Genomic DNA, 26398 nt, shown 5'->3' with positions numbered 1-26398 from the left:
TAAGTATTACTTTTAATTAGTTTTCTATTGGTTTTAAAGGATACTAATTGGCCTATTGCAATATTTTATTTTAATTGATTTTAAAATGTGGTATGTTTTTTGTATTTGTTTACTTGTTTTTAACGGGCTGTAAGCCGCCCTGAGTCCGCAAGGAGAAGGGCGGGGTAGAAATCTAATAAAATCAAAATCAAAATCAAATTGCACCAGGTCCTTAAATATGGTGTCACAGGAGGTTTCTGCCTTCTTCCCTGGGCCTTCCCCCCCCTCGCTTGAGCTGTCCTGGCCCCGAAAGGCTGGCAGTTTCACTACCCACCACTTTCCCCCTGGAAATGGCTCTCAGTCCCAGATCATTGGGGGAAAGATGGGTGGGGGCCAAACCCTGCTTTTATTTCAGCTCCGGCTGTTAAGCTTCAAATTACCTAAATAGGTTTGTCAAAAATTGGTCATTTTCATGTTATGAATGTTTGCAGACTTTTTTCACAGTTCTACAATTATCCGGTTATCTTAATGTCTTCTGCTAAAAATTAGTTCTCCTGGTCCTCCTCTATGGCTATTCTAATTTTTCTCAATTATTCTTAAAATAGGATGCTCAGAAACGGTATGGTCAGGCTAATGCAGAATAAGTGCTCCCTTTGGTGTGGAAACTATATTTCTTATGATACCATTTGCTGATTCATATATCAAGCATATTATTACCAATCCCTTATCCCATATAGTACCAGCTATATACTACATAGTGTGGCTGTGTACCGTACAGTATCAACTTTGTTAATTCCTAAGACTCTTTTTTCTGCTATATATTCAAAATGGGCTGTGATTAACATACATATGTATATGTAATGGGTTTGTGTATGTATACATACATATACATATACATACACACACACACACACACACATATATATATATTGTATGTATGTGTATATATATACTCTGTGTGTGTGTGTGTGTGTGTGTGTGCGCGCGCGCGCATGTATGGTTATTTTCTTTTGAGAGCGGGTATCAGACTTTCATTTTTTAATGTGTGCCAGTGTGTTCACAGAAAAAAAGTGGCAATAATCTTATTGTCTTATCTTATCACATAGTGTACCGTAAAAGGCCAGATTTTTCATTTGTGTCCTAAACTGTATTCTGTACTTTGCAGCTCATTCTCTAATCTTTCAAACATCATTTTGAATTTGTTTTCCACATCATTTTGCATTATCTGCAAATTAGAACCACTCGATATTTCAGTCCAAACTGATGGGGGAATCATCAGGGAGGGATTTTTCAGCTCCGAGTAGTATTATGTGGAAGTGCCAACCTTTGTCATGATGCCATTGGCCAAGATTATTGAATGAAAGATGTCTGTAAGCAAAGGTGGAGAACCAGCTTCCTCTCTCTCTCTCTCTCTCTCTCTCTGTCTCCTGCCTATCCAGTTATCCATCTACCTAGGAAAGCGAGACTTTGTGGATCATGTGGAATCTGTGGAACCTGTTGGTATGTGATTTTCTTTAAATCCTGTTAGTGCTGATTGCATTCTACAGATTCTGCATCCTTTGGAATGGTGACACAGAGGGCCAGGCGGGTTCTGTAACAAGATAATCTGAATTTGTACAGCTACTTAATGCAGTTGTGTTAGTCTAGGGCAGGGGTGCTCGCAGGTTATCTTTACGCTTCCCTATACTTGACTGGTGGTCTTGAGGTTTATGCTTGGGATTAGGTCCTAAAGATTGGTCTCCTTCCCCTTCCCGGTTTGGTTTAAAGCCTTTCAGATTAGCTGATCCAGTTGTTTTCAGAGAGCATTCTTCTTGGTTTCCCTTCCAGATGCTCTTAATAGAGGTCATTTAGACCAGATGTCTCCAATCCTTCTGGCTCGGCAGATGGGTGGACACAGCAGCGGTGGAGTGGGGGTGGGTATGGCTTCGCATGTGTGCGCTCGCCGGTTTTACAAATTCAGCATTGCGTGCACACACGCTTGTCTGCCCACCACTTCCACGGCCAGGTTCCAAAAGAGCCCATGGCCTGCCAGTGGGCCTTGGATCGGGAGTTGAGGATCCCTGATTTAGACTGTGGTCTGGGTTCTCTCCGTGGCATCATCCTTTAAGTGTTTTATTTTAAAAGGTCTCTGATCTCTCATTGGATGTTTACCTTCTGTTGGAAGTACAGATGAAAACATCGCCTGTACTGCCATTTCTTTGGCTTTCATACCTAGCTGTTTGTAATCTCTTGTTATTGTTTTCAGGCTCTTTGTGGTGTTATTGATCCCCACATGAAAGAGGAGAAAGGGATGATCATCTGTGGGCTTAATTATTTTAGTAACTCTTAGTTGTATCTTTGATTTTTGCTCCTGGGAGAAGCATACCTTCCTTGATGAATTGTCCACTCCACAAATTCCATTCCTTTGCGTGGTGAGTCTCCTAGCACCAAGAAACATCTTTTTTTTTTTGAGGCAGAGGGGAACTTAGTCTACTTTTCTTCCTGTCACTGGTACAGTTGATGATGTCCCTTCTCCAGATGCCTGCACTTTATTCCAGGGGGAAGGAAATGAAATTAATCTCTTTGGTCCAGGGAAGCTGGCTGGACTAGATTGGATTCCTTAATTTTTTCCCCTTCTATGAGTGACATGTCTCCATCAGTCTGTGTCTAAGGGTTCTTCTTTTTTCTTTTGGTAGTTGTTCCTTAATGTGCTCAGTTCAATTCCAGTCTTCTTCCTTTAGACGGAGTTTCTCAATTTGTTGCTTGAATCTCAGAGTCTCAGCTAAACCTGCCTCTAGATGTGGCCCTAGATAGCTAGTAATATTCCTCCACAAGATATAATAAAAATGTAAAAAATAAAGGAAGTTTGTTATTTATATACATTAATTATATTATATATTTTATATGTAGCCCAAGACAATTCCTCTTCACTCAGTGCAGCCCAGGAAGGTCAAAAGGTTGGACCTTTTACGTTATTGTCTTTTTCTCTTTGATTTTTTTTTATCTATACCAGTAAATTCATCCCTGATAGACAACCCTATACCACCTTCTCTATTGTATTTGTTTCTCTCTGCTCCCATCAATCCCAATGTTCCCATGAGATTCTGGCATCCCGACTTGTTCATTTTTGCCTTTTGGCCTTATGATGTCTGCTCATCTTGCTTGTTCCCATACGCTGTGCATTCATATGGAGTCATTTAAGATCATAGATCGGAGTCTCTGCCTTCAGCCTCTCTTTTCCTCTAAGCCTGTATTTCCATTCTGTCTTTGTTGAACTCATACTGTGCAAAGCCCATGGCTTTGTTGCTGCATTCAATCCATTCTTTGCTATAACAACCATCTTAGCACTCCTTCCCCCTTGACCCCAACTTGAAGCCCTCCTAACCAGGCCACAGTGCTTTCAGATATAATTTTTCCCTCCTTGGTGAGGTTAACGGAGTGGAATTCATCATCCCCCCCTAAAGTTTGTAATCCAACATCTGTTGCTTGCAACCAGAACGGCACTTGTGTTGTCTTCCCTTTTTCGTGTTGGATTTCTGCTTTCAACAGGCGGAATAGATGACAAGACCACCTGGCCTCCAGGGACCCTCACCTTCCTTTGCAGAGCCATGAAACTGGTTGTGGGGTTTTATTGGGATGCCTGGAGAGAAGCTGGATAGCCTTCTGCACCATCTTCATGCTGGTTTTTTTTTTTGTTCTGTTTTTTAAACTGGGTTCTGTTATATTTTTATTTCCAGATGGAGTGGTTTTGCTGGACCCGGAAACCGTGAATAACAGGAAAGGTACTTTTCTTGTTTCTTTTTCTCTCTCTGCCCTCTTCAGAAACTTTATTTATTTATTTAGCAAATTTATAAGGCCATCCATCTCACTGGGCATGACTCTGGGCAGCATACAGCAAACGCTTCAAGCAGCAAACATAATAAAATACTTGATCAGCAAGATTGCAAGAGAATAACAGCCATCCAAGTACAATCTAGACGTCTCTCAGCTCCCCGTGGGATCCTCATGGTTGCTGGAGAAAACAGCTGTTCAAGGCTTTTCGAAAGGCTAACGGATGTGGCTAACCTCACCTCAGGGCAAATGATAATCCAAAGGGTGGGAGCCACCCCTGAAGAGGCACTTCTAGGTTCCATCAGATGGCAGTTAGCAGACGGGACCCACACCCTTCCTGCTGGATAGGTATATGGAATTGGGGAGAGGCGGTCCCTCAAATAGTCTGGTCCCAAGTCAGGCTAGAGGCCAAAGCCAGCACCTTAATTTGTACCTGGAAGCAGACTGGAAGCCAATGAAGCTCATGGAACAGAAGTATAAGGTGTCCTAAGGCAGGGGTCCTTAACCTTGGCAACTTGTGGACTTCAGCTCCCAGAATTCCTCAGCTAGTTTTGCTGGCTGAGGAATTCTGGGAGTTGAAGTCCACAAGTCTTAAAATTGCCAAGGTTGAGGACCCCTGTCCTAAGGGCACACGGAACTCGGCACTCGGACTGTAAGTGGAGCCTCATGGTCCAGGAAAGAGCATAACTGGCCCACAATGTGAAGCTGTACAAGCCACAACTGTCACCTGCTCCTCAAGCAGTTGTGAGTCCACAAGGACCTCCAGATTGTGTACCGGGTTTGTCTGTGTAATGGAATGTATGGATGACCTTGGGGGATGAGGGGAAGAGATGCTGCCTAGGAAACAATCAGACAAGAGAAGCAGGAGCCCCCAGTCACTTAATGGTCAGGGAAAGAACCTTAGGAAGGATCCGCCCCAAGGGATCAAGAGGGTTAAAATTATTGTGGGAAGTTGGTACCTTCATACCTGCAAGATTATGTTAATGTAGCCCTATAATAAAGTAGAATTAGCTTATGTGGTTGAGTTCCTGTCTGGTTTACTAGTCTGAGGGAGTTCCACCACATCCAATACCAAAGATATTTGGTATTTGCTACCAAAACCAGCAAAGATCCAGAAGGCCCCAAAACCAAGAATCCATTTTCAATTGAAGCCTCTTTCTCATCGAGAGCCCCCCCCCAAATCCAGACCAGACCTAGTTCTCGCAAGGCAGAGATATATAATTGAATACCATCAGCATAGTGATGATACTTTACCCCATGGCAATGAATAATCCCACCCAGTGTCTTCATGTAGATGTTAAATTTGTGATCCATTGTCTTCTGGGAGTCCCAATCTTCCAAACATGACAGTTTATGAAAAAAAAATCCCTATTTTCTGATTTTTACTAAATATAACTGTTATGGTTCCGACTAATGAAACACTTCAAAGAACATCCAGGCATTTTATCCTAAAAAAGTCTATGTGACAAAATGTCGGCACAGGCATGATGAAAGGCAATGCTAAGCTCTGAAATCCCCACCCACCGAGCAGTTATTTTTGCTAGCATTTCCACTCCCTATTTTGCTGTCATAATTTACGTTCTCCAATTAGTGTGAAGGGCAAAGGTTCCCTTCCTTTCCCTTTTGCGGGCTTTCCCCCTTCCCTCATTCTCCTCTGCATTAACTCTAAAAATACCAGACAGTTCTGCATATTTTGTCAAAGCAAGAATATTCAATATTAGCAGCGTTGACAATAGCATTCCTGGTCTCCACAATGAAATTAACTTACTACCTTAATTAGGAAACTTTTTATTCTGAACTAAGGGTAATTGTGGTTCCCCCTCCTTCATCTCTCCACCTAAATGCTTACAAGCACTCTCTTGTATTTTGTATTTTTCTTTGCTCTTTTTTTGTGTCCTTCATCTTCTGACGGTCCAGTCTATGTGACCCTCACATGTGCGTTCCGGTACGGTCGAGATGACCTGGATGTCATTGGGTTGACCTTCAGGAAGGATCTCTATCTCCTCACAACTCAGCTTTACCCACCAGTGCCGGACCAGGTTCCGAAGACCCTCACACCCTTACAGGACAAGTTGATCAAGAAGTTGGGAGAACATGCTTACCCTTTCACCTTTGAGGTATCTGGTGATTTGTGAGGCTTCCCTTCCCCCTTCCCCCTTCCTTCCCACAGCCACAGCTGCTGCATGTATGGGCTGCCCAACGGCTATGGGTGGCATCAGAAACTTCTAAGATGTGTCTGTGGACTACCCCATCCACTCAAATTCTTCCTATGTAAAGCAAAAGATTGAGGTTGTTACTGTTTTTTGTATTCTACTGGATGGAAAAAAGTCAGAAGTCACTATATTTTTCTTCCTTCTTCAGTTCTTTCTACACTTCTCTTCTGTCTAACTTTTTAGGAGTTAGTTTTTAGGAGTTAAGGTTGGTAAAATGAGGAACCAGACTGTTGAGGGGCAATATGATGACTCTATAAACCACTTAGAGACGGCTGTAAAGCACTATGAAGTGGTATATAAGTCTAAGTGTTATTGCTATTGCTGTTTTTCAATTTTTATATCTATTTGTATTTTATCTTACAGTGACTTTTAATTTAAAAGATGAAAACATCCTCAAATGCCTCTCACATTCTTTTATTCCCCTCACCCCAACCATGACTGTGTTGCCTTGGGGATTACTATTCTCTCTCCCCCCCCCCCCCAATCGCTCAGGGACCTTGCTGAAGATGTGGTACTTCTTGGTCTTTTAGCAAGGGAGAAGTTTTAGCCCTGGAACTCTCTTCTGGATGATTAGTGCATTTTGTTTTTTGTTCCCATAGATGGCGACCAACCTGCCCTGTTCAATCACACTGCAGCCGGGACCAGATGATGCTGGAAAGGTGGGTGGCAGCTTCGTGTCTGGATTTCACTCTTCTCCCCCATAGGGTGGGTCACCAAGCCGAGTGCCAGCCTAGGGACTCTTAGGCCCCCCCCTCAGTCTTGGAAGCCCCAAGGCTTCGGTTTCTCAGGCTGACTCACTCCCCAGCTGTAGCCCCAGGCCCATCCTCCCAGCCCAACCAGTTTCCCTGGGAGCTGCCTATCTGCTTGCCTGGTGCCTTGGCTGGATCCTTAGCTCTGCTTCCGGTTTGCCCCAGTTGTCTCAAACTATCATTTTTTAAAAAGGTTTCTCAGATGATTAGTTCTTTTCCATCTTTTGCTGTATCTCCTTTGTCTTTCTTGCATGAGTTGCAGTGTCTCTGGAGCAACCACTGCTAAGTACAAAAGGAATAAAGAAGCAGCGGAGAAAGTGGCACCGCTCTCAGGACCCCATCGCTGGTTCTGGGTAGCAAATAAGAATCTGATCTCTTCTCTAAGTGTTGTCAATGCTGCTAACATTGGATGTTCTTGCTTTGACAACAGATGGAAATGCAGTCATTTTCCTCTATTGCTTTTAGAGTTAGTTGATGCTGGGTGGAGGAATGGGGATGAGAGTCCAGCTAGTCATAACAATAATAACTCAGCCATGGGAACCCAAGGTCATTGGGCCCAGAGTTGATAAGAGTTTTGGTGGCAGGGCTTCAAGCTAATTGAGGAATGTGATTTATGACTGTTTATTGGAGGAGGGAATTGTGCTTTACTACTTTGTGCCCAGGGGAAGGGAATTCAGTTTTTTGTTTCAACTAAGTAGTGCTGATACTTTGTTTCTCAAATAAAAAATTCTTTAAAGTAAACAACGCCTCGAAGTTCTTTTGAAGAGATTCATCTGTCGGAAGCATGGCAAGTGTATTTTATCTGTGGCTGCTTAGAATCATAGAGGGCTCGTCTTGGAAGGAACTGACCCTCTAGTCCAACGCCTGTCTAATGCAAGAATGCCATAAAGGTGCTTTTTTCAAGAAACAACTGGACTTTGTTTTTCTTCTAATACCTTTCACTTCTCATCCAAGAAGCTTCTTGTGAGAACTGAAGAAGCTTCTTGGATGAGAACCGAAAGGTCTTCAAGGAAAAACAAACTCTGGTCACTTTTTGTAAAAACACCTTTGGAACAACCATGACCTGGATGATTGAGACTCTCTATAGATGTCATGCAAGAATCCATCCTGGGGATTAGTCCATCGGCCACTGCTTCTCATCTTCCTGTGGCCCATTTTATACTATGGCAGTTGCAACCTAGAATAAAGGCTCCATAACATGGGGGACTTTTAAGGGGCTAAAATTCCTCTTTTAGATTTTTCTTATTGATAATTGTAAATAAAGGCATAATTTGCCTCCAGTCAACTTGTAACTTCTGCTCTTTGTGTCTCCCCTAGTCCTGCGGTGTGGACTTTGAGGTGAAAGCATTTTGTGCTCAAGACGTGGAAGAGAAAATTCATAAGAAGTAAGGCCAACATATTTTAATATTTATTGAGGTTAAAGAACAGTTATTTTGTTTTTCAACTGAAAGTAAATCCCCATCATTCATTTATTTCTAAAGTAAACATTTTTATAGGATGTAAGAAGATAGAAGCGACAGGGCCCTGGAGAAGTTCGAGGGAGCCCTTGGCAGGGGTCCCCCAACACCCTAAGTCCTCCTTCTCTCGACTTCCTTCTTGCCCTCACTCTCATTATTCTTCACCCTCAGCTGTATTAAATCTTCAGAAGAGAGGAAATAGCCTTTTTATTTCTGCTTCTTATATTTTACGGTTCTTATATTTTAGTATGAAACTTCACTGAAAACTGTATCCTCTTAACTTCCATCGAAAGCTCAGTCAGACCCTCCAGGTGAAGAACCTTCCAGAATTGCAAAAAGTTCAGCACAAAGGCACCGGGGCTCCCCAGGCAGTGCTTTCCGACACCACTAAGAGGAGATGGCAGGGAGGTGACGGGCAGCAGGGAGAGAGCAGAACTCTTAATTTTTTCTTTGCATCTGTCTTCATGCAAAAGGAAAAAACAGTGAAAGCTGTCAAAAGCAGCACAGTGTGGGACAGAATAGGAATGCAGGTCAAAATAGGTAAGGAATTGATCTGCTTTGGATAAGTTCAAATCTTCTTCGGATGAGTTCAAATCTCCAGGATTAGATGTACTGAAGAGCTTGCAGATGTGATCTCAGAACCACAGAACAAAATCTTTCAGGGCTCCTGGAGCACCGGGGAACTGCCAGAGGACCGACCGGAAAAAAGCTGATGTGATTTCAATCTTCAAAAAAGGGGCAACAAAAGAGGATCTAGGAAATTACAGAGCAGTCAGCCTGACATCAATACCTGGGAAGACCCTGGAAAAGATAATCAAATAGTAGATTTGTGAACACCTAGAAATGAACAAGGTGTAGAATAGAATAGAATAGAATAGAATAGAATAGAATAGAATAGAATAGAATAGAATAGAATAGAATAGAATATAGAACAGAGCAGAGCAGAGCAGAACAGAACAGAGCTGGAAGGGACCCTTCTAGTCCAGCCCCCTGCTCAAGCAGGAGACCCTATGCCATTTCAGACATGTGGCTGTTCAGACAAGTTGCTATTTACACAGCTTTGTTAACCGGTCATGCTGAACAAACTTTATTACCTTTGATAAAATGACTAAATTAGTATCCATAATTCCTGGAGTTGTGGGTGCTCCATTGCTGGAGGCTTTCAAGAAAAGATTGGACAGCCATTTGTCCAAGATGGTATAAGGACTTCTGCTTTGGGCGGGGCCTTGGAATAGAATCATTCAAGCATAGGGCTGGAAGGGACCTTGGAGGTCTTCTAATCCAGCTTACGTGAGAAGGTATCTTGAAGCTTCTTCTGGGACATAAAAATCAAAGTAAGAGAAAAATTGTGCCCTGATTTGCCAGGATATGGATTTTGCACAACTTTTATGGGCTGTATGGTCTTCTATAAGGTGTCTCCATTTTTACCACCAACTTTTTATTGAAAATATCATAGTTCATTTTTGCTGGAAGGGGAGCACTCTGGAGTAAAAGGCGCGTGGTAATAAATATGCCCTCCCCTCCTTCTCTTCCTGGAGTAGAGCTGCTCCTGCCACCCCATCTGAGGCGTCAGTTTGCACCACAAAGGGGTGGGAGGGATCAGGGTGGCAGAGGAGGGGTGATGTCAGGGTCAAGCCCAAAGATGACAGAGTGAAATCCAACCGAGTTCACTCCTTTGTTTGCTTACATCTGATGGACGGAATCTTGCCAAACTAGAACTCGCTACCTTACTCGATCTATCCTCAGAGGGTTGTGGCTACCGGAACCTTTTCCCCTCTCCCTCCTCCAGCTCGGGACTGTGCAGTCTCTTAACGTGGGCGTCTCTTGGGTGGCATATGCCAGCTCTTCCCTGGGAAAGCTCTGGGCTGCCCCTGCACTGCCTCTCCAAGTGCATATTCCATCACAGGTTGAGAAGCAAAGAGCTGTTTTAACTCTCGAAATGCCATTTGCTTTTGAGTTGACCAGGAAAATCACCAGCTGTTTCTTAGGAGCTGGGACAAGGTCAGCAAAATAGGGGATGAATTTCCTGTAGAAGTTGGCAAAGCTCAGAAATCTCATCTTTCACACTGTGTGCATGTGGAGGTTTTGTGGCCCAAATAGTCCAATTGAGACAGGTCAACTGGACACTTTTCTAGTCTGGCAAGAGCTTTTAGTCCTGTAATTTTCACAATAGATTTCTGACATGGGTGACACACAGAGAGATTATTCAGAATAAAAAATAATGGTTATTTGTTAGCCAGACTAGCAGATTTGAGATAAGTGGGAGAGGATGATGGTCTCTAATTGTCACTCTGTTCAGGTCTTTGTAGTCATGAATGGCGTGCATGTGGGCTCTCTTCAGAGTGATCGTTGTTTGTCCTTGTTTTTGAGGACGAAAAACATGGGTGCTGATGCTGGTGAGTTTGTAGGGCAAATGAATGCTTTTTGGATGCTGACATCCAGATACTCCTTGAGGATGGCTGACTAGTGGCTAGACATGGGATGCCGTCTCTTTGCTGGGTTTTGGGCTCCTGACTTCAAGTTGATGTTGCAATCAGATACCTGGGTGTGTGTGTGTTATGGCCTCCTCTTTCTTCCCAAAACATCTGTGTATTTTTCAGGCCTCATGAACCTTCCACACCTGAAAGTACCCCTCCCTTCCTTCAGTTTTATTCTCCCAAAAGCTAGGGAGGATCCCTTTTGAGATGCTTTTGCAACCCCTCCTGCTTTGGACTCAAATTTCATTTGTCTAAACTGTGTCTCTTCCTCCTGTCTCCAAAAATCAATTCCCCTTCACTCTCCAGTTCCCGTCTATGGCTACTTTCTCCTTATTCCCTAGGTTGAAACATTTCTTGTAAGTGGGGTAAAAGGTGAAAGACAAAGGCTACATGAAGCATTTCCAGCCCCTCTTTAGAGTCCCCCCCCCAGGCGGGGAGGGAGGGAGGGAGAGAAAGAGAGAAAAAACGTCATGTTTCTGATGGGTTCAACAGGCTCTGATGCTCTCTGCCCTTGTCCAGGTTGGCAGGAATAACTTCGACTGATTTTTTTTCCTATCTCAGCCTTTGGGGGATAGGATTGCCCCCTCACAAATTTTCTATCGTAGTTCAAAAACCCGGCAAAACTCAAAGAATAATTCATAAGCTTTCCCTCTCCTGCCTCTCGCTGTGGCTCCGGCGTGCTCATCCCTCGTTTCCTCTGCTTCCAGGAACTCGGTGCGGCTGGTGATCCGGAAGGTGCAGTTTGCCCCCTCCCTCACGGGCCTCGCACCCAAAATTCAAATAAACAGGCAGTTCATGATGTCAGACAAGCCCCTGCACCTCGAGGCATCTATGGATAAGGAGGTCAGTGTCCCTGCGGTCTCTTCTCAGCTGGACCTTGGTGTTGTGCTAATCGTCTCTGTCCTGGCCCCGTCTGTCTGCTTTTGGGCAGGCTCAGCTTCTCTCCTTGAAGCTCTGTTTGGTAATCCCAAACCGAGGTGGGATTGTGGGAACTCTGGCTCCTGGTTCATTGAAACTGCAGGACCTTCCAGAGGATATGCACTTTTCACAGATGCTACTTTGTCATCGACTTTTTCTGATTTTACCATGTTTATTGTCTTCCTAAGACTGAATTTCTTCTAATCGTAGACTGATAGGTTTGCAACGTAGCATCAAAAGATTAGAAGGGAAAAAAGAAAGATGGCAGAGGAGTTTGCTAAGTGGTGCTTCTCTCCAGGAGAACAGGATGCTTATTTTCTATCTGATTTTAGTACCATATTGTGATTTCAGATTTATTACCATGGGGACCCAATTGGAATTAATGTGGACATAAACAATACCACCAGCAAGATTGTAAAGAAAATTAAAATAACAGGTAAGGGACAAATTAAACAAGCCATGGAAGCAGCCCATTCATGGTGGAATCAGCTATTGCCTTATGGGGTCCTCCGTCCATCTTCTTCTTTTAACCTTTTGCATCACCCAGTAATACTTACCCAGGATTCTCGTCTGCTGCACCCAGCCTTGGGATCAGATCCACACAACCCCAGCATCTCACTGGGTGAGCATGAAAGGTCAGCCTGAGTGAGAACTACTGAGTCCGATCTGGGCTGGAGGTTTTTAAGAAGAGATTGGACAGCCATTTGTCCAGAATAGTATAGAGTCTTCTGCCTGAGGAGGAGGTTAGACTAGAAGACCTCCAAGGTCCCTTCCAAATCTGTTATTCTGAAACATTAAACTATTAGGGACATAGTTCACCTGAATGGTTTGGACAACTTGTAATATCTGCGTAAAATCCCCCACTCCCTACAATCTCAGAGGACTACCACTGTGCTACTGTGTCTCCCTCTTTCTCTCCAGTCGAACAGCTGACCGACGTGGTTCTCTTTTCCCTGGATAACTATACCAAGACAGTCTGCTCAGAGGAGTTTGTGTAAGTGGCAGGTCTTTGGCTGGTGGGAGTCGAGGAGAAGAGAGGGGGGGTAGTTCTAACCCTAACCCTAGCCCTAACCCTTTGCTTTGTCCCAAAACGTGTTACAGTATACGTGTTTTATTCATGTTTGAAAACGAGAGCTTGGATTTTCAGACATTTTTGAAAATGGAATCTTTATACTTGCATGGAGATCTGAAAGCCCTTGACGAGGGAAAAGGTCACCCCCGAATTGAAGCGGGGAATGCATTTCCCCCCCCCCTGAAAAAAATGGAGGAAATGGCTGTTTAAGCGATCTGGTTGGTTCAGAAGCTAAAGAACGGGATTATGAAATTGCTCGCTTTGGATGAATTTGGGATAATTCCAGTGAATTCAGGAAAGGAGGGAGCAGAAGTCCCATGAAATTGTCTGCCTTGATGCCTCTGAGGGAGCCTGTCCCCCTTGCCTTGCCCAGCCCATAAGCACCCAGTAAAGCTGCTCCTTTGCATGCACAAGGGGCCCGCAGAACGGGAGTTGCAGTCCTTCCTGGATTAAAGTCTGTTTCTCTTCTGGGGAAAAATTATTTTCTCCATCAGTTCCAAGCTGGAGTTTTGACAGTCATCAGCTGAACCCACCAGCTTCCCATTCATAGACCTTGTCTTTCCTTTCCTATAGGGAGAACGTGGCTGCAAACTCCACTTTCTCCAAAACATTTGAGGTGACTCCCCTGTTGAGCAAGAATCGCGAGAAGCGTGGCTTGGCTCTGGATGGCAAACTCAAGCACGGGGACACCAACCTGGCTTCCACCACCATGTAAGAGGAAGCACTTTTCTCTTTCTTTCTTTCTTTCTTTCTTTCTTTCTTTCTTTCTTTCTTTCTTTCTTTCTTTCTTTCTTTCTTTTCTCTTTTTTTCTTTCTTTTCTCTTTTTTTCTCTTCCTTCCTTCCTTCCTTCCTTCCTTTCTTTCTTTTTCTCTCTCTCTCTCTCTTCTTTCTCTTTCTTTCTTTCTTTCTTTCTTTCTTTCTTTCTTTCTTTCTCTCTCTCTCTCTCTCTCTCTCTTTCTCTCTCTCTCTTTCTCTCTCTTTCTCTCTCTCTCTCTCTCTCTCTCTCTCTCTCTCTCTCTCTCTCTCTCTCTTTCTTTCTTTCTTTCTTTCTTTCTTTCTTTCTTTCTTTGACGGCACAGGGTGCCCCATGGGATGGAAGGTAGCTTCACTTCTTGTCTCGCTGCTCTTGCTCATCAGCTCTTCCAACGTCTCCCCTTCTTTCTTCTTAGTCTGAGGCCTGGGATGGACAAAGAGGTTCTGGGCATCCTGGTTTCCTACAAAGTGAAAGTCATGTTGGTGGTATCGAGAGGAGGGTGAGTCTTTTTTCTACAAGAACAGCATGAAAAAGCCCCCTTTGGATTCTGCCCCAATGCCTCTTTCTCCCTCTGTCCCCCCCCTTTTCCTGGGGGAACTCAGCCCCAGTTGGCATGGAGACCTGCCCAGCCATTGCCGGGTGCCGGTGGTGGAGCTTCCATGGCTAAGAGCGGATCTGAGTTGTAGTCTTCCCAGAGTGCCAGTCCAGAGCTGGGGCCCACGGCTGGGCCTTGGTTGCCCTGCTCCCCACGTGTCCCTGCCTCATATGTTGATTCTGTTTCATTTGCACACGTCTGGGTGGCCTTTGGTTTGAAAGGGCATGACAGTTGTTCTATGGCTGCCAGCAGAGGGGCTCCCACCCAGCCCAGCCCACCTCACCGAGTTGTTGTTGTGGGGGGGAAAAAGAGAAGGGAGGAGTATTAGGGATGTTCACCGCTTTGAGTTGTTTATAAGAATAATACAGGCATTAAACAAACAAACAAACAAAATATCTCCCCTTTCATATATGTGAAGTGATCTTTGTGTTTTCCTCATTGACCATCTCTTCTTTCCACAGCATCCTGGGAGACCTCACCTCAAGGTAAGTACTGATTTATTGATTAAACTGAATAAACCAGTTCACTCCCGATTGTTTTGAAAGACGCCTGGCTGAAGCTTTAAGGGCCGTGCTCTGAGGGAGGCCATCACGCTGCGATACCTTTGAGTTGCGTTATTGGGGTGCCAGTAGGTTGCCTTTCAGGGTGGTCCCTCAATTAGAGATCCCGCTTGCACAGAAGAGCGTGAACGATTTGGGCTGTGATTCCTGGTCAGAATGTGCCAAGATGTGCCCTTCCTGTCCTTCCTGTTAGCAGGGAACACCGCCCGTGGCATCTATGCGGTTAAGGCTGGTGACCTGGTTTAGAGTTGGCTCTTATTAAAAGGCACAACGTGAAAGCCTTGGTTGCCCAGGATGGCTGGCAGAGTTCGGTCTCTGTGGGCCCATCTGCAACCACAGCCTGGGCAAAATGGCAGCTTAGAATAAGAGGAGTAAATGCACAGAGTATAAGGAAGCCAAGAACATGACACATGTTGCGTCTGTGAGACCAAGAGAAAGTGAAAGGCTCAAAAAATATTAGAAGGAAAGTGGTTTAATTTTGTGGCGTGGACTTGATGAATACATGAATACAAAACTGTTAGGGTCATTTGGGTTGCTTGGATGTGTGTGGAAGGAGGCACAGCAGAGCTTTGCGACTGCCTGTTGGGGGTAGCAGGTTGGTGGCCCGTGGAGCTGTGCATGAGTCCACGGCCACCCCAGCGTGGGTGTGCTGCAATGCTTGGTACTCGCCTTGTCAAACTTACACGGAAGCCGATGGGTGAAGTGATCTGGCAGTTTGGGCCTAAATTAGGGGTCACCACTATATTGAGGGCATCCAAATTTTTATCCTCACTCCAGGCTGACTCAGAGATGCTGTGACGATCTGAACCAGTGTCTGGAGATGTAATGGAATGTGGGAATGACCTTGGGGGGACAGAGGGGAAGAAATGCTGTGTAAGGAACCATCAGACAAGAGAGGCCGGAGCCCCGAATGGATTAATGGTCAGAAGAAGAAACTTAGGAAGAATTTGCCCGAATTGATCAGGGGGTTAGTGGGAAGTTTGAGCCTTCAGACTTGCCAGGTTCTGTTAAGGTTGCCTTACAATAAAGTAGAATTAGCTCATCTAGTCCTGTTCCCTGCCTGGTTTATCCAGGAGGGCTGACAGGGTCTAGATGGGTTAAAAAAAAAGGCTCAGATTAAATATTTTGAAGGTTAACTTGCCCTTTGTTAATAAATACTGAGGTGATCTGGAAACAAAGGCCCAGCTGTGACTTTGCCTGTGGTTGCACTATCCCTGCAGGGAGTGGTCTGCAGCTTCTGGACTCATCACTCCTGCTTCAAGAGCAGGTAGAAGCTGCCACTGGGAGTCCTTTGCCCAGCTCTAGCTATGCCAGTTACAGCTCCCCCCCAATACCAGGGACACCCCTTGGTTGGATGATGGCAATGTGCCGTGTCTAGGCAGCCTGAGACATCTGAAGAAGGCCTGCTGACCATCTCTTCTCATCCAGGTTTCATTGGCGTGCAGGAAGCTCCTTCCTTCCTCCCTCCCTCCCTTCTTCCTTCTTTCTTTCTTTCTTTCTTTCTTTCTTTCTTTCTTTCTTTCTCTTTCTTTCTTCCAATTTTCCTTCTCCTTATTTTTCTTCCTCCCTCCCTCCCTCTTCCAGTTCCTCCCTTCCTCCCTCCCATCTTCCTTCCTTCTTTCTTTCTTTCTTTCTTTCTTTCTTTCTTTCTTTCTTTCTTTCTTTCTTTCTTTCTTTCTTTCTTTCTTTCTCTCTTTCTTTCTTTCTCTCTCTCTCTCTCTCTCTCTCTCTCTCTCTCTTTCTCTCTTTCTCTCTTTTTTCTATCTCTTTTCTTTCTTTCTTTTTTCTTTCTTTCTTTCTCTTTCTTTTTTCTATCTCTTCTTTTTTTCTTTTTCTCTCTCTCTCTTTTCTTTCTTTCTCTCTTTTATCTATCTCTCTTCTTTCTTTCTTTCTTTCTTTCTTTCTTTCTTTCTTTCTTTCTTTCTTTCTTTCTTTCTTTCTTTCTTTCTTTCTTCTCCCTATGTCGGCACAGGGTGCCCCATGGGATGGAAGGCAGCTTCACTTCTTGTCATCAGAACTGCAGAAGCCTTCTTTTCTCAACCTTCCTTCAGCCCCAGCTGATTGGTCAATGGGCTTTCCTCCAAGCATGTGTATTTCTGTTGTATATTTCATTTATTTTTAAAAAACGGTATTATTGGGTTTCTTTTTATTCTGTTGCTTAGGGCCCAAGGTCATAAGATTGACCAGTTAGCAAATATTTAAACAAATACATATGTAAAAACTTAAATGAATCTTGCATTAAAAAAAAATCTGTGCCTCCTTTGGGCAATTTGATGTGGTTTCTTTTTCAGTGACGTCTCTGTTGAGATGCCGGTTATTCTGATGCACCCTAAGCCTCCCGAAAGTGAGTATTGCCCAGACAACACCCTGCCTCGCTGTCTCAAGACATGACGGCCTTGGGAAAATGCCAGACTGTGGGAAACGTTCCAGTTCCCAAAACTGGAACCAGCCACAGGGCCCTCGTTCAGTGCTGGGAGAAATCCAGGGGCCCCTAATGGAGGGGAGGGCCCCACCTCCCCCGAGGGCCCAAAGCAGGCAGCAAATGTCTGCCTGTGGGGGAGATTTCATGCTGCTCTCAGAGAGGGACACGGGAGCAGGGCTGCTTGTAGAGATGTGCTTTTCCCATTCGTAAAACCACTAAAAAGCCTGAAGAACAGACTGGGAAACATTGGCCTCCCCCTGAAGTGACCCCCTCGGCCTGGCCTTGTGGGGATCGGCTAGCAGGACCTGTCAGCAACTCCGGCTCATGCGTCCTTCAAACTCTCTGATCCACTGGATCCAAAGGATCGCTATAGATTACTGCCTCTCCCTTTTCCACATCTCTGTTAAAACACATCTAGATATTCAGCCTTTTAAATACACAGCAGATTTTACAGGAAAAAAAATCAGTATTTTGGGTGGTGAAAAAATAAATCAAAACCCACTTTCAAGACTTTGCCATCTTTTCAAAAGGGCAGGAAGGGGCTCCCGAAGCCGACCTGGGGGATCGGAAGAGACCCCCGGTGAACCCCAGCCGGGGGGGTGGGTTGCAGCAGCCAGGAGGCCGACGGGAAGGAGCAACAGGCAGCTTCCTTCAGTTAGCAGCAATGACTTCTCCTCGTCTCCCCCCCCTCCGGTTCCCCCCCCTCTCCTTTGTGGGAAGACTATCGGAATCCCAAGTCAGCTGATGGCTGGATTCCTCTCCTCGTGATTTAAATGCCTTTTTCATTTTATGAAAATTCGGGGAGTTGAAGTCTACCTGTCTGAAAGTTGCCCAGATTGAGAAGCCCTGGTCCAAAGCAGTGATCCTCAACCTAAGCAACTTTTTTTACATTTATGAAAATGAAAAAAAAAATCCAAAATGGAATTCTTTCCCCAAGCCTGGCCTTCCAACCGCTGGGCCCTTCCTGATCCAACGCATGGCCCCCTCTCAACCTACTCTCCCCCTGGCGGATTCTGATCCTTTTGGCGCAGTGGGGGGGGGGAACCTGACAATATATTTAAATGACACCATTGATGCTCCAGAATGGAATGGTTCTGACCACCAGCACCCAGAGATAAACAATACCTGTCCATCAACCAACCCCCCAACAAACAAACACACACACACACACACATCAATAACAAGAGAGTGCATCTAACCACCTGAGCCCAATGCTGGGGAAGCACCAGACCTTCCAGGCCTTGCAAAAGGCTAAATTCCTTGAATAATCTCCTTTTTCTTTCCCGACAAGAACCGTTTTGTGAGGGGCAAATGAAACCCCATCAGTTGGAGGGCGGCACCAGGCTGAAGGTTGACTGTAGACCTTGGAGAGGGATGGTTTGGGTTTTCAGTATCTGCAACCTGCAGGCCCCCATCGGCCCCCTGAATGCCCCAACTGTCCAGAGTTTCAAAAAAGGCCTGAGAAGTTGGACCTGTGTGTGTGTATGCTTGTGTCTCTCTCTGCCTGTGTTGCACATGGCCAGCTAATAGATACAGGTGGGCAGGCAGTTTTTCTTGGATAACGTTGTCGTGATGAATGTGACTAAATGGTGCATGCATTTCTCTTTCATCCTCTGCCTCTTCCTGATTGACAGCAATATCCAGGTAAGGAAAGAGGGCTCCACACTAGAATTGGCAGCATGTCATTGTGGATATTTCACTCTCCAAAATAAATTTAGCTCTGACAAAAACTGGCTGTTGTTAAGGATTGGTGATTCTTCTGACTACCACAAAAACATAGTTTTAGGCAATTTTACCGAACTTCAACTTCCATGAAAAATTAATTAATTAATTGGAAAGCTTATGATATTCTCGTGTTTCATTGTAGAAGGAAAATGCGATCATCTCATTGTACATTTTTATCAGCTAGTCTTTAGACCAGAGTTTCTCAACCCAGGCAACTTGAAGATGGGTGAACATGGAATTCCCAGAATTCTCCATTGCTGACTGGGGGATTCTGGAAGTTGAAGTCCACCCATCTTCAAGTTGCTAAGGTTGAAAACCTCTGCTTTAGGCCAGTGTTTCTCCACATTGGCAATTTCCAGACAGGAGAGTATTGTAAGCTTTCCAGTGGAGAAAGACTGCTTTAGACAAACCCGTTCCCCTAAATTGTATTTATATAGTCTTACATTTTGAATGAGTATCTGAAATTGCTGAGTTTTGAACCAGTGTCCATAGCGATTTCCTCTCCCATCCCCTGGGGTGGTCCCAGATCTCCTCCTGCCTGCCTTGTTATGTTCAGCCCCACTCCCACCCCCCACTCACCTGAGAGAACAAACATCCACTGGCAGAGCCCCAAGGAGGCCTCAGACCAACGAACCGAGATAGGGGCCTTTCAGCCCCACCTCCTTCCCGCCTGCTCAATTCTCGGTGTTTGCTTTGGGGCTGGATCTCTGGGCTGAGCAACAGGGTGTGCATGTTTGCGCATGGAACGGTGGAAAGTACGATTCACTCCTGTCCTGGAAAAAGTTCCCTGGGCAGAAGAGTTTAGGAGGGAATAAAGACTTGAATGCAAGATCAGAGACTGATTCTACCATATCTTGGACTCTCATTTTGAAATATTTTTCACCGATTTTCAGTGATGACATTATGGTTGAAGAATTTGCCCGCCAGAAACTTGGAGGAGAAGGGGAAAGTGAGGACGAGCAGGAGGAAGGAGGAGAAAAAAGCTAATGCTCAACTATCTTCAGCAGGGGCTACTCAAAGAGTTTCAAAGCCGAGACCATTTAGGGCGTTTTCATGAGTTCCGTGCATTTACCTTAATATTTCAGTGTCGTATTTGTAACGTGATAATTTCTCGTAAGCTTATTTTTTTCTCTGTCTTTAATGCATTTTGCAAAAGATTCCCAGTACTGTGAAGTATTTTCCCCAAGCATGAAAGCGAAGGGAATGCCAGCCATGCTCCAAGACGGCTCCTCCACCTCTTCATTTTGCCTGCTTTCTTTTCCCCAAGCCCAGCCTTCCGACCGCTGGGCCCTTCCTGGTCCAATGTGCCCCCCCTCAATCGCCTCTTCCCCAGCGGATTCTGATCGTTTTAGTACAATGGGAGCTGACCTGAAAACCCTTTCCTAAGAATTATTGGCATTATGGGAAAAAGCTGATTATCCAGATACCCTGTGATTGTGTGAATAAATGTTATTCTATCAAAATACTTTGCTGGACATGTATTTATGTTTATGTTTACTGAAGATTGACCCACTACCTCTGCTGGAGGTTGCTTCCAAACTTCCGCCACTCTTTCTGTGATATCATACATTACTTTTGAATTTCCCTCCTGTCAGTTTGAGGTAATGCCCCTGTGTTCTTCATTTTTGCGTAATATTAAAAAGATAGTTTCTAGAACCTTATTCACACCCTTCATATATTTAAAGGTTTCAATCATGTCCCCCTTTTCCCTTCTGTCCTCCAGGCTGCACACGTTCAATTTCTCCTATCTCTCCTAATATGTTTTGTTCCTCAGACGTTGCACCGTTTTTCTTGCCCGTCTCTAGACTCGCTCAGTCTTATCAATACCTTTTAAATTGTTTTTTTTAAAAAAATAAGAACCCTCTTACGGTTACCGCTGTTGAGCCAGGTTACCACCCATTCTGTACCTAGGCATTTGGTTTTTCTTGCATGAGTGTAAAACCTTACTTTTCTCACTGCTGAATTGCATTTTGTTGGATATGGCCCAGGGTTTGAGTCTATCAAGGTCCTTCTGGACCTTGAATCTATCTTGTAAAGTGTTGGTTATTCCCGCCAGCTTGGTGTTGTCTGCAGATTTGATGAGTTCCCCTCATTTATTCCTTTATCTGGATCATTTATGAAAAAAAAAAACCCTTAGAGAGAGATTGATGGAGACATGTCACTCAAGGACAAAAAACAAAAAACAAAAAACCAAGCCAGACCAGGCCAGCTGCCCCACTGGACCTAAGCAATCCCAAACTCTGGATGCTCCATCACTAGAGGTTTTTTAATAAGAGATTGGACAGTCATTTGTCTGGAATGGTCTAGGGTCTCCTACTTGAGCAGGGGGTTGGACCAGAAGACCTCGAAGGCTCTTTCCAACTCTTATTCTGTATTATATTCTGTATTCTGACCTGATTTTCCAGCAGATCCTTCAGGATTAGGAGTGAAAATGAGATGAGCAAATGCAATGCAACCCAAGCCCCATGCCTCTGTCCATGCACAAAGGGCTGGGCTTCAGCTCTGCATCTGGGCGACCAGAAAGTCTCCTGAACAGAGGAAGTAAGAAACTGTTTCGGATGTCTCTGTAAAGGGATTGGAAAAAAACAAACACCTCAGAATATTTCTAAAATACATTTTTAAAGGAGATGAAAAATATTTGCAAAAATGTTTCCAAAGTATGAACATAACAAGTTTGTTGCTTAGATAAAAATCAGAAGTTGTGAGCGCTTCATCACTGGAGGCTTTCAAGAGGAGACTGGACTGGTCTGAAATGGTACAGGGTCTCCAGCTTGAGCAGGGGGTTGGACTACAAGACCTCCAAAGTCCCTTCCAGCTCTATTCTGATTGAAAAAGAAATTACAGTGCTCTCAGCCAGGGGAAAATTGAAAAGTCCAAGAGACCACCAGTGGGCTTACTAGAATTAAAAAAAAAAAATCTTTGGTAAAGAGCCTCAGAAAGGGATTCCAGAGAGACTTCCCAATCACAGAACATTTATTTTCATTCATAGGGTGGGCATAAAACAGCTCAAGTAAAAGTTCATTTATAGAAAGATAAATGGCAGGGCTTACATAGTAGAAAGAATTGCAGTACCAAAGTTCCAATGCATCTTTCTTCCTAGACTTATTTTCACCAGACCAATTCCTTGGACTTCTGGCTGCCCCTCATTCCCTCAACTCAACCCTTCCTTCTCCATTCTCCACTTGCCCAGAATTTTTAAAGGGATGGAAACGTGGCTGACTTGTGGACTTGCCATAAGCCTCAGACTGCTGTCCATTATAAATCTGAAGGTGAGCAGTCCAGCTGAACAGAGGCAACATTTCTTAAAAATGGCAGCTGACTCAGATCGCTGGATAAGTGTCAGACTGAAACCTGACAAAATTTGGACACCCCAAAGAAAACCCAGCCAGATACACCCGGAAGGAAGACAGAAAACCATCAGCACCAACTGCAATGGCAAGCATTTAGAATTCCTTTTTCCAGTGAATTAATGGAATTTGCTTTCTTTCTCCAATACATCTGGGGTGGGGGAGTTTGTGAGTCTTTGCCCCCAGTGGCTCTGTCATTTTCCCAATGGACAATTCCAAACATAAAAGATAGTGGCCCTCTGGGGTCCTTAGGTGGCTAATTTCAGAGAAAGAATACAGGCAGTCCTCCTTTAGCAACAGCCTCCTTTAACAACCATCTGCAGTTAGAACAGTGATGAAAAAGCAACTTTACAACCAATCCTGACATTTTTTATCTCCTTGTGAAGCAATCAATCAATTTTGTCTTGGTCTCAGAGCAATATTTAACTAATAATGTATCAATTGCTATACTGTTTCTAGACAGGAAAGTAGCTCTATTCCAGTCTTTAACAGATAGATAACTCAGAAGAACAAACAAGAGATAATTGCTTTATTCTGGGGATCCTAGGCAAACTTACAGTTTGAAGAGGTGCTTCCAAAAATAGGTGGTAGCAATCTGGTTGTTCCACAGGTAAATTGACATTAGATTTTCCCCTCTTCTCCCAGGCGTCACATGGTGGGGTGATTGTGGTGTCTGCAGCCGTGTGGCTGCATGAGATGGTCCAAGAACAAAGGACTGCCCTCAGGCTAGTGTCCAGGGATGCCTTTGAAGCTCCGCCCCTTGACCCTTGCTCCCTCCCCCTGACCTGTTACCTAGAGTTATACAAGATACATAGAGTTATGGTAAACATAGAGTTATACAAGGTTAAATGGATCTATGATCCAGAACACTCCCCACTTGGAAATTAATATTTCCACTACTTACTAACTGAATATGAAAAAAAAAGAAAGATATAGCATTAAAGTATACAGTACTCAATGTTGACTAACTTGTGACTACATAGGTAAAAACTTGGTATCAAACATGCATAACTATTGGTAAATATAAAGCATGCACAATTATGCAAAAAATAAGCAAGTGTTACATCAAACAATGCATAAACACAATACATCATTTGAGGTTTCATCTTCTGGTTCAGTCTTCATCAGCTACGGTGCCAAATCGGAGATCAGCCTGGTACAAGTGTCTTTGAGTCACGACCTGACTCACGTGGCTTCACGATCTGAAAGTCAGCTTGGCAAAGTAGTTCATCAGCTGGGTGGGCCCGGTGTGCAAGTCCCATGGGCCAATAGTTCTGGTATGCGTTCTTGTCTCCAAGTGAGACAAGGTCTTCTTTCTGTAAAGGAAACTGGAACCAAATCTGGAACAGAAAAACTGGAAACCAAAGCTTCTCAGGAACAAAGGGAACTGGATTCACGGGATACTCAAGAACAGAAGAACCTGGAAAAACAGGAACAGCTGGATCTGGAAACACAGGAACAGCCGGATCTGGAAACACAGGAACAGCTGGATACTCAGGAACATCTGGAAACTCAGGAACAGCTGGAAACTCAGGAACAACTGGAACTGAAGGATCATCTGGAAACTCAGGAACAGCTGGAAACTCAGGAACAGCTGGATACTCAGGAACAGCTGGATACTCAGGAACAGCTGGATACTCAGGAACAGCTGGAATTGCAGGATCAGGAACAACAGCTGGAACTGAAGAATCAGGAACAACAGCAGCTGGAACTGAAGGATCAGGAACAACAGGAACTGAAGAATCAGGAACAACAGGAACTGAAGGATCAGGATACTCAGGAACCGAGGTGTCTGGAACCACCGATGGAGCATTGAAGATGGCTGCTACTGTTGTCATCAGGGTAGTGAGGACTTCATGTGTGGGTGTGGGTGTTTTTAACGACTTAGAGTCCATGATTTCGCGGGGTGCACCAATCATGTGCTCCCACGCTTCGCCTATGCGCGCTTCGCCCATGTGAGATGAATGGGGAAGGCAATTTTTGGCCGTCAGGCATTTGTTAATCACTGGGTCATGGCAAATGTCTTCAATAGTCTTTAAGTCCTTGCAGACTCCTATAAAGTTCATTCTTGGGATGCTAAGACAAGTGATCAAGATGATCAGAACTATGCCTAATCTCGGGTGCTTCCGCTTAGTCAGGGGTTTGAAGCGGATTGTTTGACGTTTACGGGGTGCCTGAAGTTGAAGGTTGGCGCGTTGATCCATTTGTCTATTTGAACGGACCGAGAACTCAGGACTTTCTAGCCAGGTCAATTCTGTTAACTGTGTGGCAAGGTTGGGCCACTTCACTTGGTTGTTGCCTGTTGGCACATGTTGCCATTGTTCAGGGCTCAAAGATGTTTCAACACTCTTCATTCTATTGCCTACATAAACGTAGAAATGTCTGCTTTGTTTGTAGATGTAGCTTGACATCTCCTTGCTGTCTGCGTAGAAGGTGGTAGACTGTAGTTCAAGGCACAATGTCTTCGCTGTCAAGTTGGTGAGCTTTAGTGTTAGTCTCGCTTTTCCAAAGAAGACACCGAGACTGCAGCTCTCCCTGCTGTAGACTGTGACGCATCTTAAGGCTGCATTTGCCTTTGTTGACACATCCAAGGAAGTGTACAATTCTTTCTTTTGCACTGTGGCGGGTGAGCTGGAAACATATGTGCACTGCACTTGCATACTCTTGGGACATCTTGGAAGTAAACTCCATGACTCCCGGTCTTTCAGACGTTGTTTGTCTTGTTTGTCCTCTATGGACAAGGCTAAGTTGTTGTGATTCTGATTTGTCCGGAACACTGTGGCTTCCAAAGCAGGTTTGGTTGTCACAAGCGCGCAGTGTTCTAGGTGTGGTTTTAGGTGAGGTGCTATTTCATTGCTGGGAATGGAGGTGTTTGATATGCTCACCTGGGTTGGGATTTGCGTTTGGTCAACACAAACTGTCCCTCCTATGGCCCATCCGAGTTCCGGCGGGTTCCGTGGAGCTACAACGATGGGAGGATCTCGTGGGGCTGGCCTCTGTGTAGCTGTAGCCATTGCTGGTGGACCCATCCGGTTGCCATCAAAGGTATGGTTCGGCGGGTTCAATGGGGCAGCAATGATAGGAATGTGTCGTTGTGCTGCCCGCTGTGGAGCCATTGCCGCTGCTGGTGGACCCATCCGATTGCCCTCGGTGGTGGTGTGGTTTCGTGGGGCGGCAACGGTGGAAAGATTTGCTTGCGCTCCCCGCTGTGCAGTCGTAGCCGTTGCTGGTGGTCCCATCCGATTGCCATCAAGGGTGTGGTTCGATGGGGCAGCAACGGTGGGAAGATCCCGTGGTCTAGTTGTCGCGACATCAACCCTGTGGCTGACTGGCACATCTGGCCGTTGAGATTCTTCTGTTCGTCTACTCGGTCTTGGGGGGCTTGTGGCTGGCAGTGGTTTCAACTGTTCGCGTTGGAATGCGCTTTGGTTATCCACGTAGGCCTGCCCGCGGCTATGAGGGCTTTCTCTTGCCAGCCCTTCCAGCCTGTTCATAGATGTAGCGTTGTCTAGCTCTCTCTGCAGAATTGCTTCTATTTGGGCAGCCTCTTTTGCTTTCTGTTGTCGCTGTGAAATCTTATGGTCGGCCCGAGCTTTGACCATATCTTCCTTATGCTGTTCTGCTGTTGCTGCATGTAGAGCTGCAGCAGTCTCCGCTTTGGCCAAGTCTTCCTTTTGCTGATGTTGTGCCTCTTCCACGCGACGGGCTGCTGCAATCTCTGTCTTGACCAGTTCCTTTCTTTGCTGCCATACTACTGCTGCTGTTTCCACAGCAGCTTTAGCCCTTGCGGTGTTGAGTCGCGCTTCTGCAAGACGGGCGGCAATGCTCTCTGCCCATGAGGCTCGAGATGCTTGGCTCTGGCGGGAAGATTCCTTTGAATTGCGGGAGGCACCTGTGACGTGAGACTGTTGTGACACACTGGAATGTGCCTTGGAGATGTGGCGAAAGGATGAGGCCCTTCCAGACGCATGGGATGGGGTCACGTGCGACCGTTGGGACGGTGCGTGTGAATGGCGGGAAACTTCAGACTCTGCCCTGTCAACCGGTCTGTCTCTCGGGCGAGGCTTGCATTCTGGAGGGCGTTGTGGGCTCTCTAGAAGCTTCTTGCATTCCTTGTTCCGTAACCGAAGACTTTGCATGTCGCGGTCGACGTCTGAGTCTCTTAATTGCTGCTGAATGTCCTTGAGTTGCCGTTCGGAGTCCATCCATTGTGTGAAGGCGTCCTCCTTATCTTCTTCCAGTGCGTGAGCACGTTCGGGGGAGAGATCCTCCTTTTGCTCTAGGTAGAGTTTGTGCCATTTCTCCCAGCCTCTTTCATG

At 45.1% G+C, this 26398-nt stretch overlaps 1 protein-coding gene across 1 annotated transcript in view; it reads left to right on the top strand.

Annotated features, from left to right (window-relative positions):
* ARR3 (arrestin 3) overlaps positions 1 to 19719 on the top strand; it is a 25411-nt gene extending 5692 nt beyond the window's left edge. Inside the window, exons 3-15 of the mRNA XM_029284898.1 lie at positions 1419 to 1479; positions 3696 to 3740; positions 5707 to 5906; positions 6602 to 6661; positions 8069 to 8136; positions 11393 to 11528; positions 11955 to 12039; positions 12525 to 12597; positions 13249 to 13386; positions 13846 to 13929; positions 14487 to 14510; positions 16877 to 16933; positions 19626 to 19719. Coding sequence (XP_029140731.1) covers positions 1419 to 1479; positions 3696 to 3740; positions 5707 to 5906; positions 6602 to 6661; positions 8069 to 8136; positions 11393 to 11528; positions 11955 to 12039; positions 12525 to 12597; positions 13249 to 13386; positions 13846 to 13929; positions 14487 to 14510; positions 16877 to 16933; positions 19626 to 19719 — 1125 coding nt within the window. The remainder of the gene's footprint in view (positions 1 to 1418; positions 1480 to 3695; positions 3741 to 5706; positions 5907 to 6601; positions 6662 to 8068; positions 8137 to 11392; positions 11529 to 11954; positions 12040 to 12524; positions 12598 to 13248; positions 13387 to 13845; positions 13930 to 14486; positions 14511 to 16876; positions 16934 to 19625) is intronic.
* The last annotated feature ends 6679 nt before the right edge of the window (positions 19720 to 26398 follow it).

The sequence above is a fragment of the Protobothrops mucrosquamatus genome, unplaced genomic scaffold, assembly GCF_001527695.2.
Source record: "Protobothrops mucrosquamatus isolate PMUCROS unplaced genomic scaffold, P.Mucros_1.0 scaffold1081, whole genome shotgun sequence".
NCBI lineage: Eukaryota > Metazoa > Chordata > Lepidosauria > Squamata > Viperidae > Protobothrops > Protobothrops mucrosquamatus.
This window is presented reverse-complemented; position numbering and strand designations above follow the sequence as displayed.